Genomic DNA, 27,328 nt, shown 5'->3' with positions numbered 1-27,328 from the left:
AGCAATTACCTGACTACTGTAATGATCACACAATGCCAATTGTCTATATAGTTTAATGAAGTTCTATTAAAAGCTTATCTCATTACAATGAATGTACGACTGATCATACCAATAACACATGCTTATTAATATTTTTCTTTTTAGGAGATCAGAACCAGATATGACAACTGTCTTACACATGAAACATTTGCTGAAACCTCTTATACTGTAAAAGGACTGGAGCCATACACAGAATTTGACTTTGCAGTTACTCCGTACACATATTGGGCCAAGGGAATTACAATCTCACTTATTCTCCATGCACCAGAAGGAGGTATTACATTACTTATCTATCACTTTTTTATTAGTATTCCTATATCATATTGAAAAGAAGACAATAGAATCATATTTAGTGTTGAGCGAACATGCTCGACACTGCTCGGTACTCGCCCGAGCATCACGCTACTCGGGATGTTCGGCGAGCACCGAGCATTTCCGGGTTACTCGGGCGGGAGCTCGGGTCTCCGCCCTGCATGTTTGGCGCTCTTTACAGAGCCAATGAACATGCAGGGATTGCCAGCCAGTCACTGTAATGCCGCAGCCATGTTGGTTGTGGGCATTACATTGATTGGCTGGCCGCACAGCGTCACCTCGAGTATTTAAAACCGGGCGCCGCCATCTTGGACACAGTCGCTCCGGATCAGCTAGTGTAGGGAAAGCCCTGCTGAGCTAGGGAGAGATTTATACTGCAAAATAGTTAGTGTAGGGTCTGTAAAGGCTGCCAAATCAAACAAACAGTCCTTCTCAGGACTAATATCCATCCCAAATATCAGGCAGGCAGGCAGGCTGTATAGGAGACGCAGTGGTTATACCAGCAAACGCTGCATTACAGTCCTGTGTGCTCCTGTTGCTGAAATTGCTGGACTTAGCTCCAGGTCCTGGGGGGCCAGGAAAAATCCTTTTTTTTTCATCTAAATCCTGTTTTTTTTTCCTCCTTCACACTGTACAATTACCCATCTTATTAACCTTTTGGTGTCCCCCCACCCAAAAAAAAGAAAAAAAAAAAAAGTGTGTCTGTGACAGTTCAGACACAAATATATCTGTTTAAAATAGTCTGGTGTAGGACAGAGAAACAGAAGTGTGGTTTTGCAGTTCCACGGTTCAAACCTTTGTATTATCCACTTTTGGGCTATTTTTACCTAAAAAAAAACAGTTTGAGTGTGTCGCTCACTGTTCAGCCGCAAATATATATATATTGAAAAAAGTCTGATATACACCAGTAAATTATAACTGTGGTTTTGCCGTTCCACGGTAAAAAATCTCTATTATCCAGCTTCTGGTATTTTTTTCCGTAAAGAAAAAAAGTAATAGTGTCTCCTGATTGTTCAGACACCAATATATCTGTTTAAAAGAGTCTGGTATACACCAGTAAATTATAACTGTGGTTTTGCCGTCCCACAGTAAAAAATCTCTATTATCCAGCTTTTGGTATTTTTTCCATAAAGAAAAACAGTAATAGTGTCTCCTGATTGTTCAGACACCAATATATCTGTTTAAAAGAGTCTGGTATACACCAGTAAATTATAACTGTGGTTTTGCCGTTCCACGGTAAAAAATCTCTATTATCCTGCTTTTGCCATTTTTTGCCGTAAAAAAAAAATGTAATAGTGTCTCCTTGATTGTTCAGACACAAATATATCTGTTGAAAATAGTCTGGTGTAGGCCTGAGAAATAGAAGTGTGGTTTTGCAGTTCCACGGGTCAAATCTCTGTATTATCCTGCTTTTGCCATTTTTTGCCGTAAAGAAAAACAGTAATAGTGTCTCCTGATTGTTCAGACACAAATATATCTGTTTAAAATAGTCTGGTGTAGGCCCGAGAAATAGAACTGTGGTATTGCAGTTCCACGGGTCAAATCTCTGTATTATCCACTTTTGGGCCATTTTTACCTAAAAAAAACAGTTTGAGTGTGTCGCTCACTGTTCAGCTGCAAATATATCTATTTAAAATTGTCTGGTGTACCCCAGTAAACAATAACTGTGGTTTTGCCATTCCACGGTAAAAAATCTCTATTATTCAGCTTTTGGTATTTTTCCGTGAAGAAAAACAGTAATAGTTTCTCCCTGATTGTTCAGATTGTTTAAAAGAGTCGGGTGTAGGCCAGAGAAATAGAACTGTGGTTTTCCTCTTCCACGGTTCTAATCTACTTTTTATTACCCTTTTTCCATTGATAGTGCGAATGTAAGCTATTTTACTTCCTTTACAATGGGCAAGGCGCGTGGCAAGGGACGTGGAACTGGACGTTCTGGTGATGGTGCGGGCAGAGGACGGGGCCGTGGCCAAGGTGAAACTGTGCCATAACCAACAGCCACATCTTCTCGCTCCCACTTCTTGACCGAATTACTAGGAAAGCACAGAACAACACCAGTATTGCGAACTGATCAGTGTGAACAGGTTATTAATTGGATAGCAGATAATACTTCCAGTTACCTGGGCACCACCACTTCTGGTCTGTCTTCCACACGGTCAAATCTTAGTAGCCGTGAGTCTCGATCGCATACTCCTCCTCACCCTGATGCTCCTTCCTCCCACCATGCTGAGTGTCGTCAGACAGCAACTGATCCCACGGTTGGACACTCTGAAGAGCTGTTGACTGGTCCATTTCCAGATTTGTGCCCCTCTCCTGCTCCGCTTGAAGTGGAGGAAGAGGAGATCCGATGTAGCGATGCCCAAATATTTGAACAGCCACGGCCACAGGAAGTCGACGCTGGCAATTTGTCACAAGAGGTGGACGATGACGAGACACATTTGCCAGGAAGTGAGGAGGAGGATCGTGGTGCGCAAGTGGAAGAGGAGGAGGTGGTGGATGATCTAGTAACTGACCCAACGTGGCAGGAGGACATGCAGAGCGAGGCCAGCAGCACACAGGGTGAGGGAGGCAGAGTACCACAACAGGCAGGAAGAAGTTCCCCGTAACAGCAACACGAGGGAAGTTGCCAGTACAACCTGTAGGTCTTCCAGAGTCTGGAATTTTTTTAAAGACTCTGCTGATAACCCCAAAAAGGCCATTTGTACCACCTGCCATACCAGCATCAGCAGGGGTGACAAAACTACCAGCCTGACCACCACCAGCATGATCAGGCACATGGCAGCAAAGCACCCGACTTTGTGGGGTGAACCCCAGGGTCCACGACCAGTGTCAGCGGGTGTCACCACTGCTTCTTCCGCTGTTGTGCGTGCAATAGAACCCCCTGTTGTGTGTGCAAGGCAATCCCCTGTCCATACTGCATGCAAAGATGCCCCCTCCTCTCAGTCTTCACTTGTTATGGCAGTTTCTCAAGAAACAGCATCAACGTCCACGTCCACGTCCCACCGCAGTGTTCAATTGTCCATATCCCAGACCTTTGAACGAAAGCGGAAATTCGCTGCTAACGCCCCACAGGCCACAGTCCTAAATTTGCACATTTCACGACTGCTTGCGTTGGAAATGCTGCCTTTTAGGCTGGTGGAGACGGAATCCTTCCGCAACCTTATGGCGGTGGCCGTCCCTCGGTACTCGGTCCCCAGCCGACACTATTTTGCCTGGTGTGCCATCCCCGCACTACACAAGCACGTGTCCCAAAACATCTGCCGTGCCCTCAACAACGCAGTTACTGGGAGAGTCCACCTGACAACTGACACGTGGACATTTGCTTGTGGCCAGGGACGGTACATCTCCCTGACGGCATACTGGATAAACACAGTGGAAGTCGGGACCTAGTCGGACCTTGGGACGGAACACATCCTCCCCACACCGAGGATTGCGGGCACTATGTCAGTCAGAGTTGCCCCCACAGTGTACAGCTCCTGCGCATCATCCTCCTCCTCCTCATGTTCAGCCTCCATCTCAGATATCACCACATCAGCTACAAGCTGGAAGCACTGCAGTACTGCCTCCGCCAAGCGGCAACAGGCTGTGCTGGAACTCATAAGCTTAGGTGAGAAACCTTACACTGCTTGTGAGTTGTGGACAGCTGTGAAAGAGCAGACAGATCTGTGGCTGAGACCGCTGAACCTACATCCAGGCATGGTCGTGTGTGACAATGGCTGTAACCTGGTGGCGGCTCTGAGGCGAGATCACATACGTACCATGCCTGGCTCATGTGCTTAATTTCATGGTTCAGTGGTTTCTTAAATCGTACCCCGAGTTGCCAGATCTGCTCATCAAAGTACGCCACCTGTCAGCTCATTTTCGCAAGTCGGCTACAGCTTCCACCGCCCTTGCTGTGTTGCAGCAACGTTTGCAGCTTCCGTCACATCGACTGGTGTGTGATGTCCCCACACGTTGGAACTCTACCCTCCACATGTTGCAAAGGATTTATGAGCAGAAGAGAGCAGTTGTGGAGTACCAGCTGCAACAAGGCCATCAATATTCAGGTCAGACTCCACACATAAGACCTCAGGAGTGGACCTGGATGTCTGACATATGTACCATCTTGACAAGCTTTGAGGAGTCCACCAAGATGATGAGTGGCAATGACGCCATCATTAGCGTCAGCATTCCACTTGTCTGTCTTTTGCAAAGCTCTCTGCAGAGAATTAAAGAGGAGGCATTGCAGCCAGAGAATGATGAGATGGATCAAGAAGCCGTAGCGGGCGATTACACACAGCCCAGCCTCATCTCATCCCAACGTGCATTGGGGGACAATGAGGGAGAGGAGGAGGAGGAGGAGGATGAAGAAGAACAGCAGTTGCTATCATGCGTTGTAGACGGTAGTACCTGTACAAGTGTCATACCGTTGGTTCAGCGTGGGTGGCCTGAGGACAGGGGGGAGGAGGAGGAGGAGGAGAGCATGGTCAGTCGTCATCTTGGTGAGGACACGGAAGTCTTGCCTGTTACCAGTCTGGCATGCATGGCTGACTTTATGTTACGCTGCCTTAACCGTGACCCTCGCTTTGTCAAAATGTTGGGTGACAGTCATTACTGGTTGGTGACACTTTTAGACCCATGCTACAAGGAGAACTTTCACTCTCTTATTCCTGAGGTGGAGAGGTCTACAAAAATGGGGCAGTACCAGAAGGCCCTTGCTGCAGAACTGTTAAAAAAATTCCCATCTGAACACGCTAGCGGCAGAGGTCACAGTCCGTTGCCCAACCAAGGCGTACATGCGAGAGAGATGCAACTCCAATCCAGCAGAGGCAGGGGAACACTGTCAACGTTCTGGGACAGTTTTCTCAGACCCTCCGTTCGGATAGACCCTGAGGCGCGGGGTACCCTCACAAGGAGTGGAAAGTTTCAAAAGATGGTGAGGGAGTACCTTGCCGACTGTACCAGCATCCTCTGTGATTCCTCTGTGCCTTTTAATTATTGGGTATCCAAGCTGGACACTTGGAATGAACTCGCTCTGTACGCCTTGGAGGTCCTGGCCTGCCCTGCCGCTAGCGTGTTATCGGAGCGTGTTTTTAGTGCCGCTGGGGGAATTATAACTGATAAGCGCACTCGCCTGTCAACTGACAATGCTGACAAGCTGACCCTTATCAAAATGAACAAGGGCTGGATTGGGCCAGACTTCTCATCACCACCAAATGACAGCAGAGTAACATAAAGTCAAATCCACTGTGTTATTTCGGGAGGTGTATTCACATGCACCGCTTCACACCCACACATGGGTATACGCTTCCTCATTTCGGCTGTTTTATGTTCTTCTCCTTATCCTCAGCCTCCACCACCACTATACCACCAGGGTGACCGTGGTCCGTGTTGCCATTATTGAAAGTTCCTTCGTCCTTATTTTTGTCAGCTTTTGCTTGGAAGGCATAAGCAAAGACTGTGGGAGACCCACTCCCTAATAATGGGAATAATATTTTTAAGATGCTGTACTGTATGGCTCTTGTAAGGGGCATTAAAACCGTCTTGTTAAGCTACTGCAACCTCCACGTCTCTTCCGAGGGGCATTAAAACCGTCTTGTTAATATACTGGGACCTCCAGGTCTCTTCCAAGGGGCATTAAAACAGTCTTGTTAAGCTACTGCGACCTCCACCACTTTTCCAAGGGGCATTCAAACCGTCTTGTTAAGCTACTGTGACCTCCACCACTTTTCCAAGGGGCATTAAAACCGTCTTGTTAAGCTACTGCAACCTCCACGTCTCTTCCAAGGGGCATTAAAACCATCTTGTTAAGCTACTGCGACCTCCACGTCTCTTCCGAGGGGCATTAAAACCATCTTGTTAAGCTACTGGGACCTCCACGTCTCTTCGGAGGGGCATTAAAACCGTCTTGCTAAGCTGCTGGGAGCTCCACGTCTCTTCCGAGGGGCATTAAAACCGTCTTGATAAGCTACTGCGACCTCCACCACTTTTCCAAGGGGCATTAAAACCATCTTGTTAAGCTACTGCGACTTCCACCACTTTTCCAAGGGGCATTCAAACCATCTTGATAAGCTACTGTGACCTCCACCACTTTTCCAAGGGGCATTAAAACCGTCTTGTTAAGCTACTGCGACCTCCACGTCTCTTCCAAAGGGCATTAAAACCATCTTGTTAAGCTACTGCGACCTCCACGTCTCTTCCGAGGGGCATTAAAACCATCTTGTTAAGCTACTGGGACCTCCACGTCTCTTCCGAGGGGCATTAAAACCGTCTTGTTAAGCTACTGGGACCTCCACGTCTCTTCCGAGGGGCATTAAAACCGTCTTGTTAAGCTACTGAGACCTCCACCACTTTTCCAAGGGGCATTAAAATTGTCTTGTTAAGCTACTACGACCTCCACCACTTCTCCAAGGGGCATTAAAACCGTCTTGTTAAGCTACTGCGACCTCCACGTCTCTTCCGAGGGGCATTAAAACCGTCTTGTTAAGCTACTGGGACTTCCACGTCTCTTTCGAGGGGCATTAAAACCGTCTTGTTAAGCTACTGCGACCTCCACCACTTTTCCAAGGGGCATTAAAACCATCTTGTTAAGCTACTGTGACCTCTACCACTTTTCCAAGGGGAATTAAAACCGTGTTGTTAAGCTACTGCAACCTCCGCGTCTCTTCCAAGGGGCATTAAAACCATCTTGTTAAGCTACTGCGACCTCCAAGTCTCTTGCAAGGGGCATTAAAACTGTCTTGTTAAGCTACTGCGACCTCCACGTCTCTTCCGAGGGGCATTAAAACCATCTTGTTAAGCTACTGGGACCTCCACGTCTCATCCGAGGGGCATTAAAACCATCTTGTTAAGCTACTGGGACCTCCACGTCTCTTCCGAGGGGCGTTAAAACCGTCTTGTTAAGCTACTGCGACCTCCACCACTTTTCCAAGGGGCATTAAAACCGTCTTGTTAAGCTACTGTGACTTCCACCACTTTTCCAAGGGGCATTCAAACCATCTTGATAAGCTACTGTGACCTCCACCACTTTTCCAAGGGGCATTAAAACCGTCTTGTTGAGCTACTGCGACCTCCACGTCTCTTCCAAGGGGCATTAAAACCATCTTGTTAAGCTACTGCGACCTGCACGACTCTTCCAACGGGCATTGCATTTCCTCCTAATTTTAGTCAGCTTTTGCTTTTCAATGCAGAGGCGAACACTAAGGGAGACCCACTCCCCAATAATGGGTAGAAGGTTTTTAGCACGCTGTAATCCACGTCTGTTTCAAGGGGCATTGCAGTTCCTCATAATTTTTGGAAAGCCTTCCATTCACTGCTTAGGCCAACAGTGTACAGGAGACTTAGTTGCTATAAATGGAAAAAAATGGTTTAGTTAAGGCCCTCTGACCTCCATGTCACTTCCAAGGGGCATTGGAGTGCCTCTAAATTTTTGGTAGGCATTGCACTCACTGTATGCCCTATAACTGTGTAGCCGAACTGCTCCTTTTGAGACAGAAACATATCCTACAAGACATGTGTGGTTGACTGGCCTGATATTGATGTGAATGGTCCCTGTTCCTCCTGCTCTTTCTCCTTTGCCACCACCTCATCCATCATTTATCACCTGAAGCTTTGTTTTAACGGGAGTCATAGAACTGGGAGAGTAGCAGGCAAACATCCAGCAATCCTTGGAGGAGGTAGGATATGCGCCAAAACGCTGACCACCTCAGGCCTAGCCGCTACTACATACATGCGCTTGCATTCCAAGAAAAAAAAGCAGATGCTAACTTCTATCATCATCATGCTCCTCACCTTGGAACTCTCAACTCCCCTGATGGAGAAGCCAGGGCCCACCGGAGGAGTCTGGTTCTCTGGTGGGCTCGTCCAATGCTGCCCTAAAGCTGGCCAGGCTAAGAAAAGTGTGTGGGAAGGTAACAGGAGAAATAGGGGCGGCTGGGGACCGTTTATGGACACCCGGCCGCCTCCAGGCGGTCGGGGAACTGAGCGTGGACCCCCGGCCGCCGGGCGGCTGGGGACTGAGTATGGATACCTCGCTACCGAAGCAGCCATGAGGTAGTGGCCAGCTTCGGCCTCCTCCAAACTAAAAGGCCCCATTTCAAGTGAAAGCTAGCAGTATGGTATTGCATCCTGGGAGTGGGTGGGTGGTTGGTTGGCTGCATATTTGCGCTTGCATTGCTAGGAATGGGGGAGGTACAATTGAACACTGCCCTGGGACAAGGACTTGCACGGGGATAGTTGCAAGTCTGCATCTTCTGATGTGGCAAAGATCACTTCTGATGGGCACACTTTTAGGCAGTGACCTGGGTGTCAGAGATGCTTCCAGGGGTCTTCCCTATGCTGTTCCCATGTCTTTTCAGCACTGTATGCATGTGTCACACAGCACATGGCCAGATAAGATTGTAAAATGTTAAAATGACATTTCCCGGTGAATGCATTTGTCACGGTTGAAAGCTATACAAAGGTGCAAAAACATATAAAAAATGCTACTTGTGATTATAGCCCAAGGTGTGGAGGAGTATTTTTTTGGGGGGGTTATTTATTTTACCTTATACACAAGTCTTTACCCTGGAAAGGAACTTCCTTAACATATTTCACAGGAAAACCGTTTCAGTTTAGTTTTTGAACGTTTTATTGTGAGCCCGTAAAAGTGGCTTAATACCTCTGACCACGTTAATGACAGCAGTGACCTGGGGGTCAGAAATGCTTCCTGGGGCGATGCCCATGCTGTCCCCATGTCATTTGAGCACTATCACTATCGTTTTGGGCACTTGTTAGGCTTTTAAAAGACTGCCGGGAGTACCGCTGCAAAAATGCTCAGGTCTCCCATAGACTAATATTGGGCTCGTTACTCGGATCGAGCACCCGAGTATCACGGTGAGCTCGGCCCGAGCTTCGAGCACCCGAGCATTTTAGTGCTCACTCAACACTAATCATATTAGAAAATGAAAGGTTGGCTCATACCCGTCTATATCAATTGGAGTTTTTCCACTTTAATGTCAGGGTGGTTATATGCCATTGATTTGTCTTTTAATTCCAGCAGAAATGATTCTCTTTATGGCAAACAACATTCCCATGTTTTCTGCTTCTGAAATGCATTGTTCTTTATCTTTGGCTTTTTACACAATTGACAAAATATGTCATATAAGTGTCATTGAAGCATCAATTCCATTGTCATAAAGGTTCCTATTAGTAATATGTCTCTCATCTCTTTCCTACTTGATTACTTGTTTATGAGCACAGTTATTTCAAATTACCTTGATACTCTGCCAAAGTGTCCATAGACACGGAGAGACAGTTCCAAAAAGTTAACTTATGTTAATAAATAAATGCTGTCATTGATCTTGTAAAACAATAGATCTAAACTGAAAATTCCGTGACCCACTCAATTTAGGTGCCCTTACCCTTAGGCATAACTGAAGCACTGACAATAGGGAATACTTATGGAAACAATTCAGTAGGAGGTGATTATGGCAACGAAGAAATGAGACTAATGTAACACAATAACAGAATAATAATAATAAAATTTAGTCTTTAAAAGTCAATTATTCTCATATGAAAAGTGTTTCAAATCTGTGATAAAAAGCTCTTACCTGGGATTAAAGAAAAGTATAATGCATCATGCAATAATAAACTGTATTGAATAACCAATAAACTGGCATAAATTGTAAACTAAATACTTAATAATAAGACACCCAATGACAGACTAAGACAAGGTAAAAAACATACATAAGACAAGAATAAAAGCAGAAATAAAAGATAAAGGTAGAGGAACATAGACACCTTGAACCATAAATGAACAAGTGTCATAGGATTATACATAAAGTGCAAGTGCACGGGAAAAATATATATGGTAATTAGAATTGAAAACCTATAAAATATATCAAGTACATGTGCAAATCATTGTAAAAAAAATGGCAGTGAAAACCTGTGTAGACACTAAGAGGAAAAGAAAAAGTTACTGAACCAGGTTCATGGTGACAATGCTGCTGCCACCCCTCACTCCAACGCACTTTTCACACAAGCTTCTTCCCATGATGTAGATAAAGAGACCCCGAATCCAAGGATGTATAACTTAGATTACTGGGTGCAGCACTTCTGACACAATCAGAGTTTTTAGATGTGGAATGCAGCAGAGCTAAGAAAGCTAACCCCTCCCACACCAGGCTCTGTATGTACATAGTCTATAGACAGTAAACTGCTTATCATAGGAGGGTATGGAGTCGGACTAGCAGTCGTGTGCACATACGACCTGGCAATGATAATCTCCTAGTGATAAAATTTTCAGCGTAAGTAAACAACTGCCCACAGCTTAATAAATGACATATCATTGAATTCAGTGATTTAGACTTTCACAGGGGCCCCTGGTTTGGGTCCACAGAGTGGTTGCTGGTCGATGATGTGAGGTGGCAGACGTTGGTTAGAAAGCTGTGTCTATGCCAGGAGATCAGGGACAGGAACAGAATAGGCTGAACAAGTGCTGAATAATGAACCTGACCAAGTATAAACTATAATTGGAACCTCCCAGCAGTATTCTGGCAGTTTAAGTGGGTGTGGTGTTGTCCCATTGATCACAGCAGAAAGATGATTACCCTTGCTGGACAGAACACAACCTTAATTGACAGGCTGGGCGGCACTAGTATCAATAGTTGAACTGCGCCTGCGTCACCCAGAGCTTCTCGACCTGAAGTCTACTTCATCACTAGCATCCACCACAGAATAAATACAGAATAAATACAGTCGTGCCTAGTGACAAATCAGACATTGCAGGAGCAGGTGCAGATGGAGATGTGACAATTACTACGCTGTAAAGGATCCAACTCTCCAGCAGGATCTAGGTCCAAGCTTCTAGATTTTAGGATCACATCATTCCATAAATCCCCATGGCATTAGGAGTCAAAACGTAAGATCTCACATTTTATCATGACATCTCACAGTTTTAACTAAACATGCACAGTCTGCAGAACTTAGCAGCAGTTATGGGCAACTGGCCCCGAATATTACCTCAATGATTCAAGAATCATGCGAGATTTATATCAGAAACCATGAAATATGGTGCAAGACCACACAATTCCCTCAGTGGCATTAGAAAACAGAGTATCGGTCTTGAAGAACAAAATAGTTCTAAACTCAAGAGAACTAATGTATGATCTCAAGAACAGATTGCAGGGTAATCAGATGGTGGTGGGGCTCCAGGATGCAATCCCTCCAAAGAAACTCAAAGAACTTTGTGAATCTGACTTACTGAGCAAGAGCATTTCCTAACTTTTTTTATTGCAATGTTTTATTGTCACTTACCATTGTTTTTTAAAAGGGAATCTGTCAGTTGGATCAACCTTCCTAAGCCGCCTATATGGGTATGAATAAAATTATACCTTGACATCAGCAATCTTATGTTTTATTCCAGAGAAATCCATGTTTTTCTTTTATGTAAATGAGCTGTTCAGGGCTATGGGCCGGACACTGATCTGCATGATAATCTGTCTCCAGAAATTATTTTGTACGAAGGGGAGAGTTACCAGTATGGTATACAATGGCCGCTCTCTGCTCTCCTGATCTCCTTGCAGAGCGGTGTGTGATTACACATGACAAATCTGCAGGTTCTTCTCAGCTTCAGATTCCATCTCACCTCCAGGCAGTGTTACAATACTGTTGCAATACAGCAGAGCTGTCAGAGTAGCAGCTGCTATCGTGTTTGCAAGAAGATAAAATTCAGTTTTACTGTACTGTGTTAGTTACATATCTCACACTGGTAACACCCCCTTTATTTTAAAATAAGTTCTGAAAGCAGTGTCACGGGTATGTCAGAGGTGACAGACAGTCGCCCTGCAGTTGGTTGCAGGAAATCTCTATGTTTGGTATTACAGACTTCTTCTCAGAGCCTGGCTGTCTCTAGGACCCAGCGGCTACCTCCCTCTGGCTAATTAGCTCCCTGGCCTGGGTGTATAAATACCTGGTGTGTCTGAGAGGGAGGTGCTGGCGATATTCATCACTACTTGTGAGGCTTTAGCAAGAGCAGTACTTCGTCCTCTCTGGAGCTTGAGGCCGTGTGCGCATTTGTCTGGAGTCGTCTAAAGCTAAGCAATTCCCCCCTGTTTGTCTACCCTTGTTGTCTATAGAGTTTAGTAGAGATCGACTAGTGCTCATCTCCTCCCTTCCCTAGCCGTAGCCATATGCCAGGGAAAGTCAGGGCGAGGTACGCGTGCAGCGATTGGTTAAGAGCCAATATAGGGATGGTAGTTGAGACAGGGTGACACTAGACCAGACTAGGAGGTCTCCACTCCCCCTTTCCCTAGTGTCTGGGCTCCCTTTCCCTCTTCCTCTGTGTTGCACTAAGTCTTTTCCACACCTTGCATGACAGGCAGATTCTATTGCAGATCAGTGTCCCGCCCATAATCCTGAACAGTTTATTTACATATTAGAAAACCATGGCTTTCTTACACATTCTGTGCACTTTTTCCACATCAGCTCCTCTCTTCTCCCCATTCCCATGTACAGCTCTCAGGCGCCACTGAAATTTTTCAATCACTCCAAACCATCCAATACCATTATACAGTGCACAGCATCTCTTCTAACCCTGGACCTCCTTCCATTAGTATTTATAACTCTCTTCCTGCTGCACATAGAAACCCTGCTAATTTTATTAGCATTCAGTGCTTCCCTTCTCCTGTCTATTTTAATTGTGCCCTCTGGAACTCACAGTCAGCATGTAACAAACTCCCCTACAGCCAAGACTTCTTCATTTCTAATTCCCTTAACATTCTGGCTCTCACTAAAATCTGTATCCAACAGTCAGACACCACCACTGGATCTCTTGTATTGTGGACTACAATTTTCACATACACCCAGACCTGAGAGCAGACAAGGTGGTGGTGTTGGTCTGCTCCTTTCCTCCAAATGTGCTTTCTAGGTTATCCCCCCAGTTCCCTCACTTATGTTTCCTTCCTTTGAAATCCACATGTCAGACTCTTCACACCCTTCTCTCTGCAAATGTCTGCTGTGTATCACCCACTAGGCAAAACCAATCAGTTCCTGAATCACTTTGCCACCTGGCTTACACACTTTCTATCCTGTCAAATTCCCACTCTCATCATGGGGGGACTTTACCATCCCCATTGATGAGCCACTCTCCATTCCCTCACATCTGCTACAGTCTCTCTATCCAGTTGTCACCACCTACCTTACTAAAATATTTAACCTCTCTCTATCTTCCAGTATCTTTACCTCATCATTCAAACATGCTTTCATAATCCCTTTACTTAAAGGAGCATCCCTTGACCAGAACTGCACTGCTAACTACAAACTTTGCTCTAATCTTCCCTTCGTTTCTAAACTCCGGGAATGCTTGTTTCACTCTCGTCTTATCTGTTATCTCTCAGATCACTCCCTTCTTGACCCTTAACAATTTGGTTTCCGCTCTTTACACTCTGCTCAAACTGCCTTTACTAAAGTCTCTAATGATCTGTTAAAAGCAAAATCAAACGGCCAATACTCCCTGTTTATTTGCCTGGATCACTCAGATGCTTTTGACACTGTGGATCACCAGCTCCTCCTCACTATGCTCCACTCTATTGGTTTCTCTCCTGTTCCTCTTACTATTGGGGTTCTTCAAGGCTCAGTCCTAGGCCCCGTCCTTTTCTCTCTATACACTGCACCTATTGGACAAACCATCAGCAGTTTTGATTTCCAGTATCATCTCTTATGCTGATGACACCAAATTATACACACCTTCTCCTGACATCAATACAAAATACCAGAGATTGTCTATCCAATGTCTCTAACATCATGTCTTCACTCTATCGGAGACTGAATCTCTCCAAAACTGAACTTTCTCCCTCTAGTAACCGATTTATATCCAATATTGCAATTGCCTTGGGTGGTTCAACCATAACTACCAAGCACCACGCTCACTGTCTTGGGGTCATGTTTGACACAGAATTTTGACACAGTACCTGTATTCCCAATGTCCAATCACTCAATTGCTCATGTTACCTGCATCTTAAAAACATTTCCAGAATCCGATTTTTTCTCACCTTTGAAAATTCAAAAACTGTTACTGTCGCTCTTTTTCTTTCTCGTCTGGACTACTGCAACTTTTTACTGATCAGTCTCCTGGAAACCAAACTTTCTCCTCTCGAGTCCATTCTGAATGCAACAGCCAGGGTCATAATTTAGTCCAGCCACTTCACCGATGCCTTTACATGGTGCCAGTCATTACACTGGTTGCCCATTTTCTACAGAAAACAATACAAAATTATGTCTCTCACCCACAAAGCTCTGCACTACCGTATATCTCCTCCCTCATTTCTGTCTAAAACCCAACCCGTGCGCTCTGTTCTGAAACTGATCTAAGACTAATATCCTCCGTGATCCTCGCACCTCCATCTCCAAAACTTCTCTCGTGCTGCGTCAGTTTTCTGGAATGCACTACTCTGGACGATCCGACTAATACCTAGCCCCCACATTTTAAGAGTGCTTTGAAAACACATCTCTTTAAACCAGGGATGTCAAACTCAAATACACAGAGGGCCAAAATTTAAAACTTGGACAAAGTCGCTGGTCAACCTTGATATTTATTAAAAAACTGTCTACAATTGATGAAGGTTTTCCTTATCATCAAATATGAAGATGAACCTTTTCATATGGAAACCAACTTAAAGTGGTTGCCCCATGAACAAAGTACATTTTAATTAATAGATCTTAGAATAACATAAACAAATAATCACAAATGGGGCATACTGGAATAATATAATGTTATGTAAAAGCAGCACATGGCCCAATGGGCTAATTTAAATAGGTAATAACGAAGGATCAAAAACCTTGAATTAATAAATAATACAGATAATTAAGTATGATGCCAACAAAAGTGTCCCCCAAATGCAGTATGATACCCTCACAGTGAATTCCTCCACAGTACCCTCCCCATGCACAGTATGATAAACCCTACTGTACCCCCGCAACAACGTAAGGTGACTCCAACACAGTATCATGCCCCAGCTGTGATCCCCACACAGCCCACCACAGAGTATAATGGGCCCCACATATTCCTCCATACAGTATAATGGGCTCACATAGTCCTCCATACAGTACAATGGGCAATACACAGTCCTCCATACAGTATAATGGGCCCCACATAGTCGTCTAGTCATCCATACAGTATAATGGGCACCACACAGTCCTTCATGCAGAAAAATGGGCCCCACATAGTCATTCATACAGTATAATAGCCCCACATAGTTCCCTATACGGTACAATGGGCCCCACACTAAAAAAAAATACTCGCCTCTCTCTGGTTCCCCGCTGCCCGGTCTCACAGCAAACGCTCTGAAGCTGTACACTGCTCGGCACAGCGGGCGCGAAATAGTGACATCATAACACCCACTGTGGTGAGACTTCCAACACAGAGGGAGAATGATGGCCTCCCTCCTCCATTATTGCTTTCATACAGTTGAGGGTGCGATAGCGAGGGGCGAGGGGGGCAGTGCCAGCCCTGCGGGCCAAATATGGTCACCTTGTGGGCCGGTCTGACATGTGTGCTTTAAACAAACCTATCACCTCAATTCACTAATCTAACTCTCCCCTGTTCACTCTTTCTATATCCTACTCAGAATATAGTCCCTCCTATTCATCTGTGTCCATGCACCCAATAACACTTGGTAACTGTACTTAGACAGATACTGGCTGATGACCCACTCATGCAGTGAATTTAAAATGTCCTATTTATTTTAATGATGGCTGTACTGTACATGACAAGCAATGTCTACCTATTGTGTCCCCCCTATTTCCATATAGATTGTAAGATTGCAAGCAGGGCCTCTCTCCTCCTGTAATTGTTAAAGTATGTGCTACTTTGTGATGTCTTTATCGTTTGTAGATTTCCCCACTTAATTGGAAAGTGCTGCGGAATATGTTGCTGCTATATAAATGTAATTATTATTATTCATTATTGGAATAAGATAATGAATCGCAGATATCAAGGTATCATTTTATTCAGCTTCGATGACCTGCGTGCTCATATACGTAGATGGTTTAGGAGGGTTGATTCTCCTGACAAATTCTCTTTAACTTTACGGCATAAATAGTAGAAATTCTTCCAAGTTGTTTTATCTTGCAGGCATTTCTAACTTAGAGGGACACACTTGTGATGATATAGTTTATATAAGAGAATGTTGCAAAGAAAAATTATATTCTAAAATATGGTGGACAGTCAGGTCCTTTACAGCCTAGTAATCATTCATTTTATTATTTTTTTTTTTAAATCAGACATTTTTGAGCAGCCTATTTATTTTGGAGATGGCTTAATTATTTTAAATAAATGACAAACACTTTTTGATGATAGATACTGTTACCAAATCGCTTGCTAAGCTTTGAGTAATTAATGGGGTGGTCCAAAGTAATTTTCTTCCTAAATCCCTATCTATTTAGTGCCATAAACTAAACTAGTTCCTAATAAACTTTAACTCTCTAGGATGCGACCTCTGCTTCCCCTGTAACTACACCTCTATACATCACATTTATATTTAATCATGTCTATAATCTTTAAATTACTATATTATGTAAAAGCCAAATATTTCACATTGCTCATATCCATTTCCATATCTGTGTTCTGTCAGGTAAAGATGTTATGGGAAATTCCCATGTTCACTTATTTACAAAGTAACAGATTTCCTTGTTAAATAAAGAAAGGTAAAGGCAAAAACCCTTCACCTTACTGAAAAGACAAGAAGGATTTTGTACTTTATTAAGATGGAGGCAGCTGTTTATCCATTTGCAGGTGGAACATATGGGGTATCTACACACTGAATCTTTTTTCAGAGTTTTCGGAGCATAAAATGAGCAGAAAATTCACATTTTTGACGAGTTTTGGTTCAGTTCTTGATCCAAGAAATCCTCAAAAATCTCTGTGTGCACATAGCCTTGTAGCAGAATACAGTAACAGCATGCGGATAAGATCTTAACAGAAAAAAAACATCACGTTGACCTGTTGTGCAAATTTCATAACCACAGCATGTCAATTTCTGTTGCAGATCGATTGCAAATTTTCTCCATTGACTTCAATGGGAAAGTCAAAATCCCCTGCAAATCCCACTTGTTGCCGATTTTGCTGCAGATTACCCACAGATCCACAGCAAACTACTGGAAAGAAAAAATACTTTCATCTTCTCTGGCTCTTCCTGTGATGAGGTCTTGTCCCAATGTACCCGCGACTTTAGATCAGGAGGCCAGATTCTAGTGAGATCAGCAGAGGATCAGGCTAGCAATGAAAGGGGAGGGGAAAATAGAATATTTTATGGGTGGGTGTTCTCCTGGTCTCTGGAGGAAATGCTTTGGAAAATAAATTTTCACAGCAATTCCACCCATGTGAACATACAAATACAAACCCACCCATCCATAACCTGTAGAAAAGTTGGGATTAATTAAAAAATAGTCAAGTCACCACTAGATGGCAACATGTGCTAATAGGTCACACACAATATGGTCACATCACAGGCTGAATATCAGCTCCGTCCTTATAGTTAATAACACACAATGTTATAAAATAGTATTATCATGTTATAATAATATAATAATTTTAAAACGATTAACAAAAGTTACTAGATATAATATTAATAATGCTGTTAATAGCACATTTCATTCATATGAATCTATTTCACTTATGTTGCTTAATGAAATTGAACATTACAGCTGTATTATCTGTTAATACTTGGGTGGTGCAGGTGGCTGTATATTTCTTCTTTAGAGACAAATGCAAGTGAAAGATGCTATTGTATGATGCCCATTAAGATGAATGGATAACCTTGTAATACACGGTCTCACTCCAGAATGGGGAAGGCTCTCTGCTACAGGAGACTTTGTTTTTCCGTTATATTACTGAAACAAAGGCTATTTAAAATATCAGAGCATGTTCTGTGCTGACTAGTGTTGAGCCACCCCCGTAGTGTTCGAGTTCGGTTCGTCCCGTAGTGTTCGAGTTCGGTTCGTCGAACACCCGTGTGTTCGCCGAACTGTTCGTCGAACTGTTCGTCGAACACCTTCGAACACCGTTAAAACCAATGGCAGGCAAACAAAAACACATAGAAACACATAGAAAACACCTTCAAAGGTGTCCAAAAGCTGACAAACTGCTCAGAAGACACAACTAACACATGGAAAAGTGACAAGTACATATAGTCATGCGAAAAGAAAAGAGGTGGAGGAGTAAAAGGAGGGGGAGACACAGATATAGGCATGTCATGACCTTCTAAAATCCAAAAAGTGAGAAGCCAACACGGCCAGTCCGTTCCTGCCTGTGCCACCTCTGTGTCGCCGGGTTTGTGCCAGAGCCGCGGTGGACCCTGACGGCCAGCCCCCCTATCCCAATACTGGTGCCTGTCCGCCGGTGGGTCGAGGCCCCCCACGGTGGGGGGGGAGTAACATCTGCAGAAGAAAGACCATCTTCCAGCCAAACTAAGATGTCGACTTCTTTTCGTGGACAATGTGATACGATCCCATTCTTACGGACACGCCCATCGCTACAAATTCTAGATGAGGCACAAAAACAGCAGGTGCTTCAACGGATATCAAGTGCTCCTTCAAGTGGGCTCTCCACCTCAACTTCAACATCACAAATACTCCAGTCCTCAGAGGTGTCACCCCTATCGCACTTGCTTCCTCACAGCTCCCAAGTCTCCAGCTGCCCGTCTGAGTATGGGGTAACACAGATGGTTGAGTCTGCAGAGCTGTTTACTCATACTATAGCCTGGGAAACGGAGGTCTGCTCCAGAGCTTCTGTTAATCCAGATGAGGAAATGATCTGATCCGATGCCCAGAATCTTTATAAGTTGGATCCAGGACCAGATGAAGAAGGTTCTGAGCATAATGTAGACCCTTGTTCCCAAACTGTAACTCCTGTTGGTGGAGACAATGATGAAGACGATGATGAGACTCAAATACCTGATTGGAGCGACAACTTGACTTTTCGGTCAGGGCAGGAAGAGGTTGGCTCTGAGGGCGACGGGTGTGATAACACACAGGGTGATGATGACGAGGTTGGAGATCCCACTTACTGTCAACCCACAGTCAGACAGTCGATGAGGTCAGCAGAGGAGGTGGAGGAGGATGTGACTAGCCCTGGGGATGGGGATGACTCGGTACCCGGGCATTTGCCTGGCCTTGGGGATGTCGCGGTGGTCGGCTCCCTGGCCCGTACCCTGGGGTCTCTCTTTAAAAGGGTGGATAATTGTTAATTTTATAAGAGTTCATGACGCCACCTGTGGTATCTGGTGACAAGCACCAGCGCTGCAGCAGTCCACTGAGGCCGGTGATAAGGCAGCTCGATGGTATAGCTCCCCACAGGTGGAGCTAGGTCTCAGGGCAGCGTATGCAGGGGGAATGCAGGACAGGCGAGACCCAGCTGGGTCAGAGCAAAAACGGGAACGGACACGGTAGTCACTTCAGTACCTTTTACTGGTGGAAATTCAGGCACATCCCGGAGCACTGTAGGGTGAAGGGTGCATATCAGGATCCTCCCCAATGAGCGGGTGCAGGGCCTCCTGTTTCTTGCCTCTGCGTAGTAAGTTTCTGACCTGCCTGGAGCTAGGCCTAACTTTGTCTCTGTCCTGCGCTGGCTGACCTTGTGGTAGGGCCTTCTCTTGGAGTTCACGCTCCCAGTATGCGGGGCCTAAGCGTCTCCTGGCTCTGTTACATATCAGCACCTTAGCGATCCTGGGACTTGTAGTTCTCCAGGGATTCCGGTTATGCCTTACTGGGTCATAGAGATACCGGTAAGCTCGGATCCTGTGTCCGGTAAATGCTTCGGTGTGAGCTGGTTAAGCTCCTCTGCCCCTTATGTACTAACTCGCCACTCGCCTTCGGCCTACTCGGGCCCTCACTAGGCTATACACACTAACGGCAGCTTGCCGCGCTTCACTGATCTTACGGCACCGGCACACCTTAAGCTCTATCTGGGCTCCCTGAATCTAGCAAGCAGGAGCCTCGTGCTCCACTGCTGAACTATTAACTGCGTTCTCTAGACTAGACTGAGCTCCACTGCAGACTGACCTCTCTTAGGCTTCTCTACTGCAGGAACTCTTCAGAGGAACTGAACTGCCTAGCTCCACCTTCCCTATTTATATCCCTAACGGGCTCCCTTTGCTGTTCTGAGGTGGAAGGTGGAGATGTGTGAATGTTTATGGGGGCCTCTTGTGGAGGATTCCATCAATGCACTCTTGTAGGATCTGTGATACCAAGCGCAGCGGGGCATCACAGATGCTATTGACGACGAGGTTAGGTTGTGCCTTCCTGAACAGAGACGGAGTACTGGAAGCACGTCAACAACTGCATCCTCAACCACAACTCTGCCTCTGACCACAAGTCGTAGTGGCTCTTCAGGTCACATGGGCTCTAAGCCTTGCATAGCCTGGGCATTTATTCAGATCGATAAGGATGACCCAACTCGTGTTATCTGTAATATTTGTCAGCAAAAGCTAAGTAGAGGCCAAAAAATACATAGTTTGAGTACTTCATGCATGTACCGTCACATGGATATGAAGCATAAGTTGCAGTGGGAAGCTCACTGTGCTACAATGCGGCCTAGGCGGCTGGGCCAACCACCGTCTGCCCCATCTTGTGCATCCGCAGCCTCTTCATCCTCTGTGACTGGGGGGGACAGCAGTCACACATGTTTTTGGACGCAGACCTGCCACCTCTTTACCCGCAACAGCCAGTGTGATTGGCAGGTCGTCAGTTCATTGGGAAGTGGAAACACCTGCTAGTGTTGAGCGCTCTCCGACATCGAGAGCACCACCTTTGGATCAAGGCAACCTTACATGTCCGCCTGCATCTTCCTCACAGACCGGCAGTTGCCGGGGACACCCTACTCAACACCGTCTAAGCACAACAGCCAGCCCTCGGTCCCTCAGATGTGGAAAAGTAAAAGACCATTTCCTCCTAGCCATGAGAAAGCTAAGAGGTTGAATTTCACCATCTGCAAGCTGTTGGCTACAGAAATGCTGCCTTTCCACCTGGAGGACACAGAGGATTTTCAAGACCTTATGTCCGTCACAGTGCCCCAGTACCAGATGCCCAGTCGGCACTACTTCTCAAAGAAAGGTGTGCCTGCGCTCCACTAGCATGTCGCACACAACATCACCGCTTCTTTGAGAAACTCTGTGTGTGACAGGGTGCACTTCACCACAGACACTTGGACGAGAAGGCATGGACAGGGGCGTTACATGTCGCTGACTGGGCACTGGGTAACTATGGTGACAGCAGGACAGGGGGCTGCTGTCCAAGTCTTACCGTCCCCACGAGTTGTGTGTTAATCCTCTTTATCTCGAACTTCCTCCACTGCTTCTGCCTCCTCAACCTCCTCTCGGTCCTCCACCTGCACCCAAAGCCTGTCTGGTAATGCCACCTGCTTTCTAACTGCGCAGAAGGAATCCTGCACACCTCCTTACTATGCTGGCAGCAGGGCTCAACGCATCAGTGTTTACTTTGAAATGTCTGGGAAATGTGAGTCACACAGCTGAGGAGTTTTGGTCAGCTCTGGAGACCCAGTTTCATGAAAGGTTGTCTCCACTGGACCTGCAACCAGGGAAGGCCATGTGCGAAAATGCTGCAAACCTGGGTGCGGCACTTCGCCGGGGCAATGTCACACACGTGCCTTGTATGGCTCACGTGTTGAACCTGGTTGTCCAGCAATTTTTAGCCCACTATCCCGGACTAGATGGCCTTCTGCAGAGTGCACGGTCGCTGTGTGCTCACTTCCGCCGTTCGCATCCCGCAGTTCAACGACTTACATCTCTACAGAAGTCGTTGGGCCTGCCAGTTCACCGGCTGAAATGCGATGTGCCGACACGGTGGAATTCAACTCTGCACATGTTGCAGCGACTGTGGCAGCACCGACAAGCCCTGGTGCAATACGTTCTGACGTATAGCCTGGGCCAACGAGATCCAGAGGTGGGGCAAATCACGCTGGAGGAGTGGTCTCAGATCAGGGACCTATGCACCCTTCTGCACTGTCTTGAAATGGCGACGAAGATGTTTAGTGCTGACGATGCCATTATCAGCATGACTATTACGGTGATTTACATGCTGGAGCACATGTTAAACAGAATTCGGAGTCAGGTGGTGGGACAAGAGGAGGTGGAGGAAGTAGAGGAGGAGTCGTATGCGGAAGGGATAACATCTCCAAGGTCCAGACGGTTGGCAGCACCAAGGCGGCAGGCATGGGAGGGTGGGGGAGAGGGATTAACCAGGGCGCATGGTAGCAGCCAAACTGTTGAGGAAGGTGCAGGAGCCGAGGAAGAAGTGGAGGACGAACTGGCAATGGGCATGGAAGACTCATCAGATGAGGGAGACCTTGATCACATTTCTGTTGTGCGAGGTTGGAGGGAGAGGGCAGAGGAAGGAAGCATGATTCTTACCTCGCTACCAACACAACAAGGACTTGGTCCTTCTGGATGCGCAAGACACATGAGTGCCTTCTTGCTGCACTACCTGCAACATGACCCCCGGATTGTCAGAATTCGAAGTAATCCCGACTACTGGGTTGCCACACTCTTAGATCCCCGGTACAAAAGTATATTTGCCGAAATAATTCCTGCCATAAAAAGGTATTGACGAATGCAGGAGTATCTGTTGCAGAATCTTACATGTGCTTTTCCACAAAACACCAGTGGTGCACGTAGTGAATCTCACAGTTCTAACTTGCCAACGGTGGGACTGTCGAGTCTTCATCACTCAAACAGTAACAGTAACACAGTATCTGCTGGTAACAGCAATTTTGTGGAATCGTTTCACCACTTTTTTAGACCATCCTTTGCAAGGCCACAGGAGACAAGAAGTCTGACACATAGTCAATGCTTAGAGAGGATGGTACAGGAGAATCTCCAAGTGAACATCGAAGCCATGACTGTGTTACTGGACCCTTGCTCATTTTGGTATTCCAATCTTGAAAAATCGCCGGAGCTCGCCACTCACGCCTTGGAGATCTTGTCATGCCATGCAGCCAGCGTTCTCTCTGAACGTGTGTTCAGCGCTGATGGTGGTGTGCTGACAGATAAGCGCACGCGGCTGTCCACTGAGAATGTAGACAGACTCACGTTCATAAAGATGATCAAATCATGGATTCGCAAGGACATTTCTACCCCTGTGTCATCCTTGGGAGACTAAAAGCTTGGGGATTTGGTAAAATCACCTCACCAACCGTTTTAAGCAACAGTGGGGCAATTGATGCCACTTAACCCTAGAACGCATGACCATAAAAATCTACACTTTCACATACCTGGGGCCTTTTAGGCCCGTGTGCAAATAACATGGAATAACTCAAACTCAAATGACAAACAACTATATACATGAAGAATACCTAGAGTTTCAAAATTCTAACTAAAGCAATCTTGCAGAAAATAGAAAACAATTAACTGGGCGGGCCTGCAAGGCCACAGGTATGCGTTCTAGGGTTAAGTGGTGTCTGTGCCACAATTTTGGGAGTCCCCTTGCTGTGTCTTACGTGACGTTGGCATCGTCAATTCCAGGTGGGTTGGGTCGCACCCCCCCCTTTTAACTGTAAGAAACTACATACACTATGGCTTGGGGTAACACAGATGGTTGAGTCTGAAGAGCTGTTTACTCAGAGGTCTGCTCCAAATCTTCAGTGTCTGCTAGTCAGCGTAGAATTTTTAACTGCATCTAGCCTAGGCAATACTTTGGGCGTAGTAGCCCAGCTGCGAAGCAAGCTGCACCGCCTGTGTATCTAATAAGAATTTTTAAATTAATCTAGCCTAGGCAGACTGTGGGGACCCCCAACCAAACCCAGATGCTCAGCCCCCCTACCGCCCCCCTTTCATGGACAACTCAATAATGTAACTCTTACAACTGGATGGGTGAGGATCGGTCACAGCTTTATTAACTCTTTATACTCATTCCATTAGAAAGGCATTTTATTTCTAAAATAATTCAGCTTGTTGCAGCATGCCCTGGGTCCCCACTCCGGCAAGTTGGCCAACAAGTGTAACTCTCCAACATGTCCTTTCTATTTCCAGGCCACGGAGGATCCAGCGTACTCGTATGCAGGACTCTGACCCCCACCCATCACTCTTAACGCTTGTTCCACTCCGTCCTGGAGTCCTGACAGGAATATGTCCAGTCCAATATCTATTAAGTGAACACCGTCGGGCCGTATGAGGCCTGCTTTATCTCCTTCCAGTTGTCGGTGTCGTATCACTACACCGCCTCTGTCTCTTCTAAATTTTGCCATCTGAATATTTATTACCCGCCTTGTCCATTCGATGGCCGTGATGTCTCGCGCACCTTGCCATACCGCTATCGGCACAATCTCTGACCATACTATAGCTAATTTTGTGAAAAATTCTCTGAAGCGCTCAGTGTCTAGTTTCATTATTGCCATTAGTTATGCGCTCTTGTGATGACCTAGGTTGTTTCCCCCGGCCTGTATAACTAAGATGACCGGACCTCTTGCCTCTCTCCCTACCTTGATTACCTCCATTAGTACCTGTGGCCATAGCAGGCCTCTAATACCTCTCCAGTTGAAATATGTGTTATGAAACTCTAATTTCCTCCCGCCTGGGCGGACTTTCGCCCTTTTTTGTGCCCAATATATATACGAGTGGCCTATCACTCACACTGTTGGCTTAGCGTCACCTGTAAAAGAAACAAACCACGTTAGGATAACAAGTCCGGTCTTATGTATCTCGCCAAACACGTGGATCGACATCTCCCTATCCTCTGAACTTCCGTTTCTGACAGTCCTGCTCTTGCTGCTTCCGTGGCCGCACCTATGCGGAATGAGTGTGTCCCGTAATCTTTGGGGTGGTTCCCTGCCGATGTTATGCATTTATTAAATATAGCTTGGAACAGGTATCTTGATAATGGCGTTCCATCAATGTGTGATACGAAGAAATTACTTTGTGATCTGATGGTTAGATATGTTTTTACTATTGTTACCCGACTCAGTGTACCGTTTGTGGGTTGTAGAAGTACCCAAGTACCCCTGCCCGCTGGAACCGTTTTCGATTGGTGTATGCGTACACGTATTGCATTATTGGCTATGACTACTTCCTGGTGTAATAAGTGTCCACTGGTGGTAATTTTGGATTGAGGGACTAATTCGCTTATACATAGCGCCCCGAAGAAGGCGATCACAAATGCAGTAGACATTAGTGTTGCTTCAAATTGTGAGTGTCATGTTTGTGGTGTTAGGGATAAGATGTGAGAAATCAGTTTAAGTGACACGGGACGGGACGTCTACATTCCTGACTTGGCTGACCCCTTTTCCACCCTTTTATGGATTGTCTGATGATGAATCTTTGTCACATCTCCCCAATTCAGTAGTTGGAAGTGAAATGCTACTCCGGTCAGACACCGCTGCGCTGACGCCCCTGATATGCCCCTCATCATTAGCTGGTGGAGAAATTCTATGGTGACTTGTGATCTGGCTTGTTCACATTGGTCAACCCGTCTGCCTGCTACTAGTCGTGTCCACTCTTCCCATGCCTTACCGTATGCTTGCCACGTTGACGGGGCAACTGACGCTCTGATTAATTGCATCAACTATTCGCCACTAGATCCCATAGGGAGGGTGGGCAACTGTTGCCCGATGGGTGGGCGTTGTGGAAGAGCTCTGTGAAAATCTGCCAATTGAATTGTTATAAAGCGTTAGCAGCAGCTTTATACCCCTCAGCATAGTGGCTAGCGCGGACCCATACATTGTGTTTTAGGCACAGGAATACTAGCCTGCGTAGTAGGCCTAGCACTGGGAGAGACGATGATGCCATCTTATTAATGCAGTGGTCTAGGCTGGTGTTTTGTGTTATGAAGCGTATATTTTTGTTAGCCAGGCGCACGCCCCATATTTCTATTGCTACCACTATTGGGAAAAATTATTTTCAGGGCTAGATGCAGCTAAAAATTATTATTAATTTCAAAGCTGGTGGAGCTTGGTATAGATGGCCTAATACAATGAGTCCCACACACTGCTAGAAGCCCAAATATTTTTTCAGAGGTAGATGCAGATAAAAATTATTTTTAATTTGCAACCTGATGGAGGTCAGTATAGATGGACTAATAGAGAAAGTCCCACACACTGCTAGAAGGCCAAATATTATTTCAGAGCTAGATGCAGACAAAAATTATATTCAATTTGCAACCTGATGGAGGTCAGTATAGATGGACTAATAGAGAAAGTCCCACACACTGCTAGAAGGCCAAATATTTTTTCAGAGCTAGATGCAGATAAAAATTATATTCAATTTGCAACCTGATGGAGGTCAGTATAGATGGACTAATAGAACAAGTCCCACACACAGCTAGAAGCCCAAATATTTTTTCAGAGGTACTGTAGATGCAGATAAAAAATATTTTTAATTTGCAACCTGATGGAGGTCAGTATAGATGGACTAATACAACAAGTCCCACACACAGCTAGAAGCCCAATATTTTTTCAGAGCTAGATGCAGACAAAAAATTATTTTGAATTTGCAACCTGATGGAGGTCAGTATAGATGGACTACTAGAGAAAGTCCCACACACTGCTAGAAGGCCCAATATTTTTTCAGAGGTAGATGCAGAAAAAAATATATTCAGTTTGCAACCTGATGGAGGTCAGTATAGATGGACTAATACAACAAGTCCCACACACAGCTAGAAGCCCAATATTTTTTCAGAGGTAGATGCAGAAAAAAATATATTCAGTTTGCAACCTGATGGAGGTCTGTATAGATGGATTAATAGAACAAGTCTCACACACAGCTAGAAGCCCAATATTTTTTCAGAGGTAGATGCAGAAAAAAATATATTCAGTTTGCAACCTGATGGAGGTCTGTATAGATGGATAAATAGAACAACTCCCACACACAGCTAGAAGCCCAATATTTTTTCAGAGGTAGATGCAGAAAAAAATATATTCAGTTTGCAACCTGATGGAGGTCTGTATAGATGGATTAATAGAACAAGTCCCACACACAGCTAGAAGCCCAATATTTTTTCAGAGGTAGATGCAGAAAAA

General features: G+C 45.4%; 1 protein-coding gene across 3 annotated transcripts in view; it reads left to right on the top strand.

The window, feature by feature from the left end:
- The window catches only part of ROS1 (ROS proto-oncogene 1, receptor tyrosine kinase), a 422,859-nt gene that overhangs the window by 188,112 nt on the left and 207,419 nt on the right, over positions 1-27,328 (top strand). For all 3 annotated transcript variants that reach the window (XR_012318445.1, XM_073675912.1, XM_073675911.1), the window contains one exon: positions 145-313. Coding sequence is in view for 2 of the 3 variants with exons in the window: in XM_073675912.1 (XP_073532013.1) it covers positions 145-313 (169 nt within the window). In the remaining variant the exon portion in view is untranslated. The remainder of the gene's footprint in view (positions 1-144; positions 314-27,328) is intronic.

This window comes from Phyllobates terribilis, unplaced genomic scaffold (genome assembly GCF_046119375.1).
Source record: "Phyllobates terribilis strain yellow unplaced genomic scaffold, ASM4611937v1 Scaffold_3__8_contigs__length_932513732, whole genome shotgun sequence".
Taxonomy (NCBI): domain Eukaryota; kingdom Metazoa; phylum Chordata; class Amphibia; order Anura; family Dendrobatidae; genus Phyllobates; species Phyllobates terribilis.
Note: the sequence above shows the minus strand (reverse complement) of the source record. Positions and strands in the feature narration are given on the sequence as shown.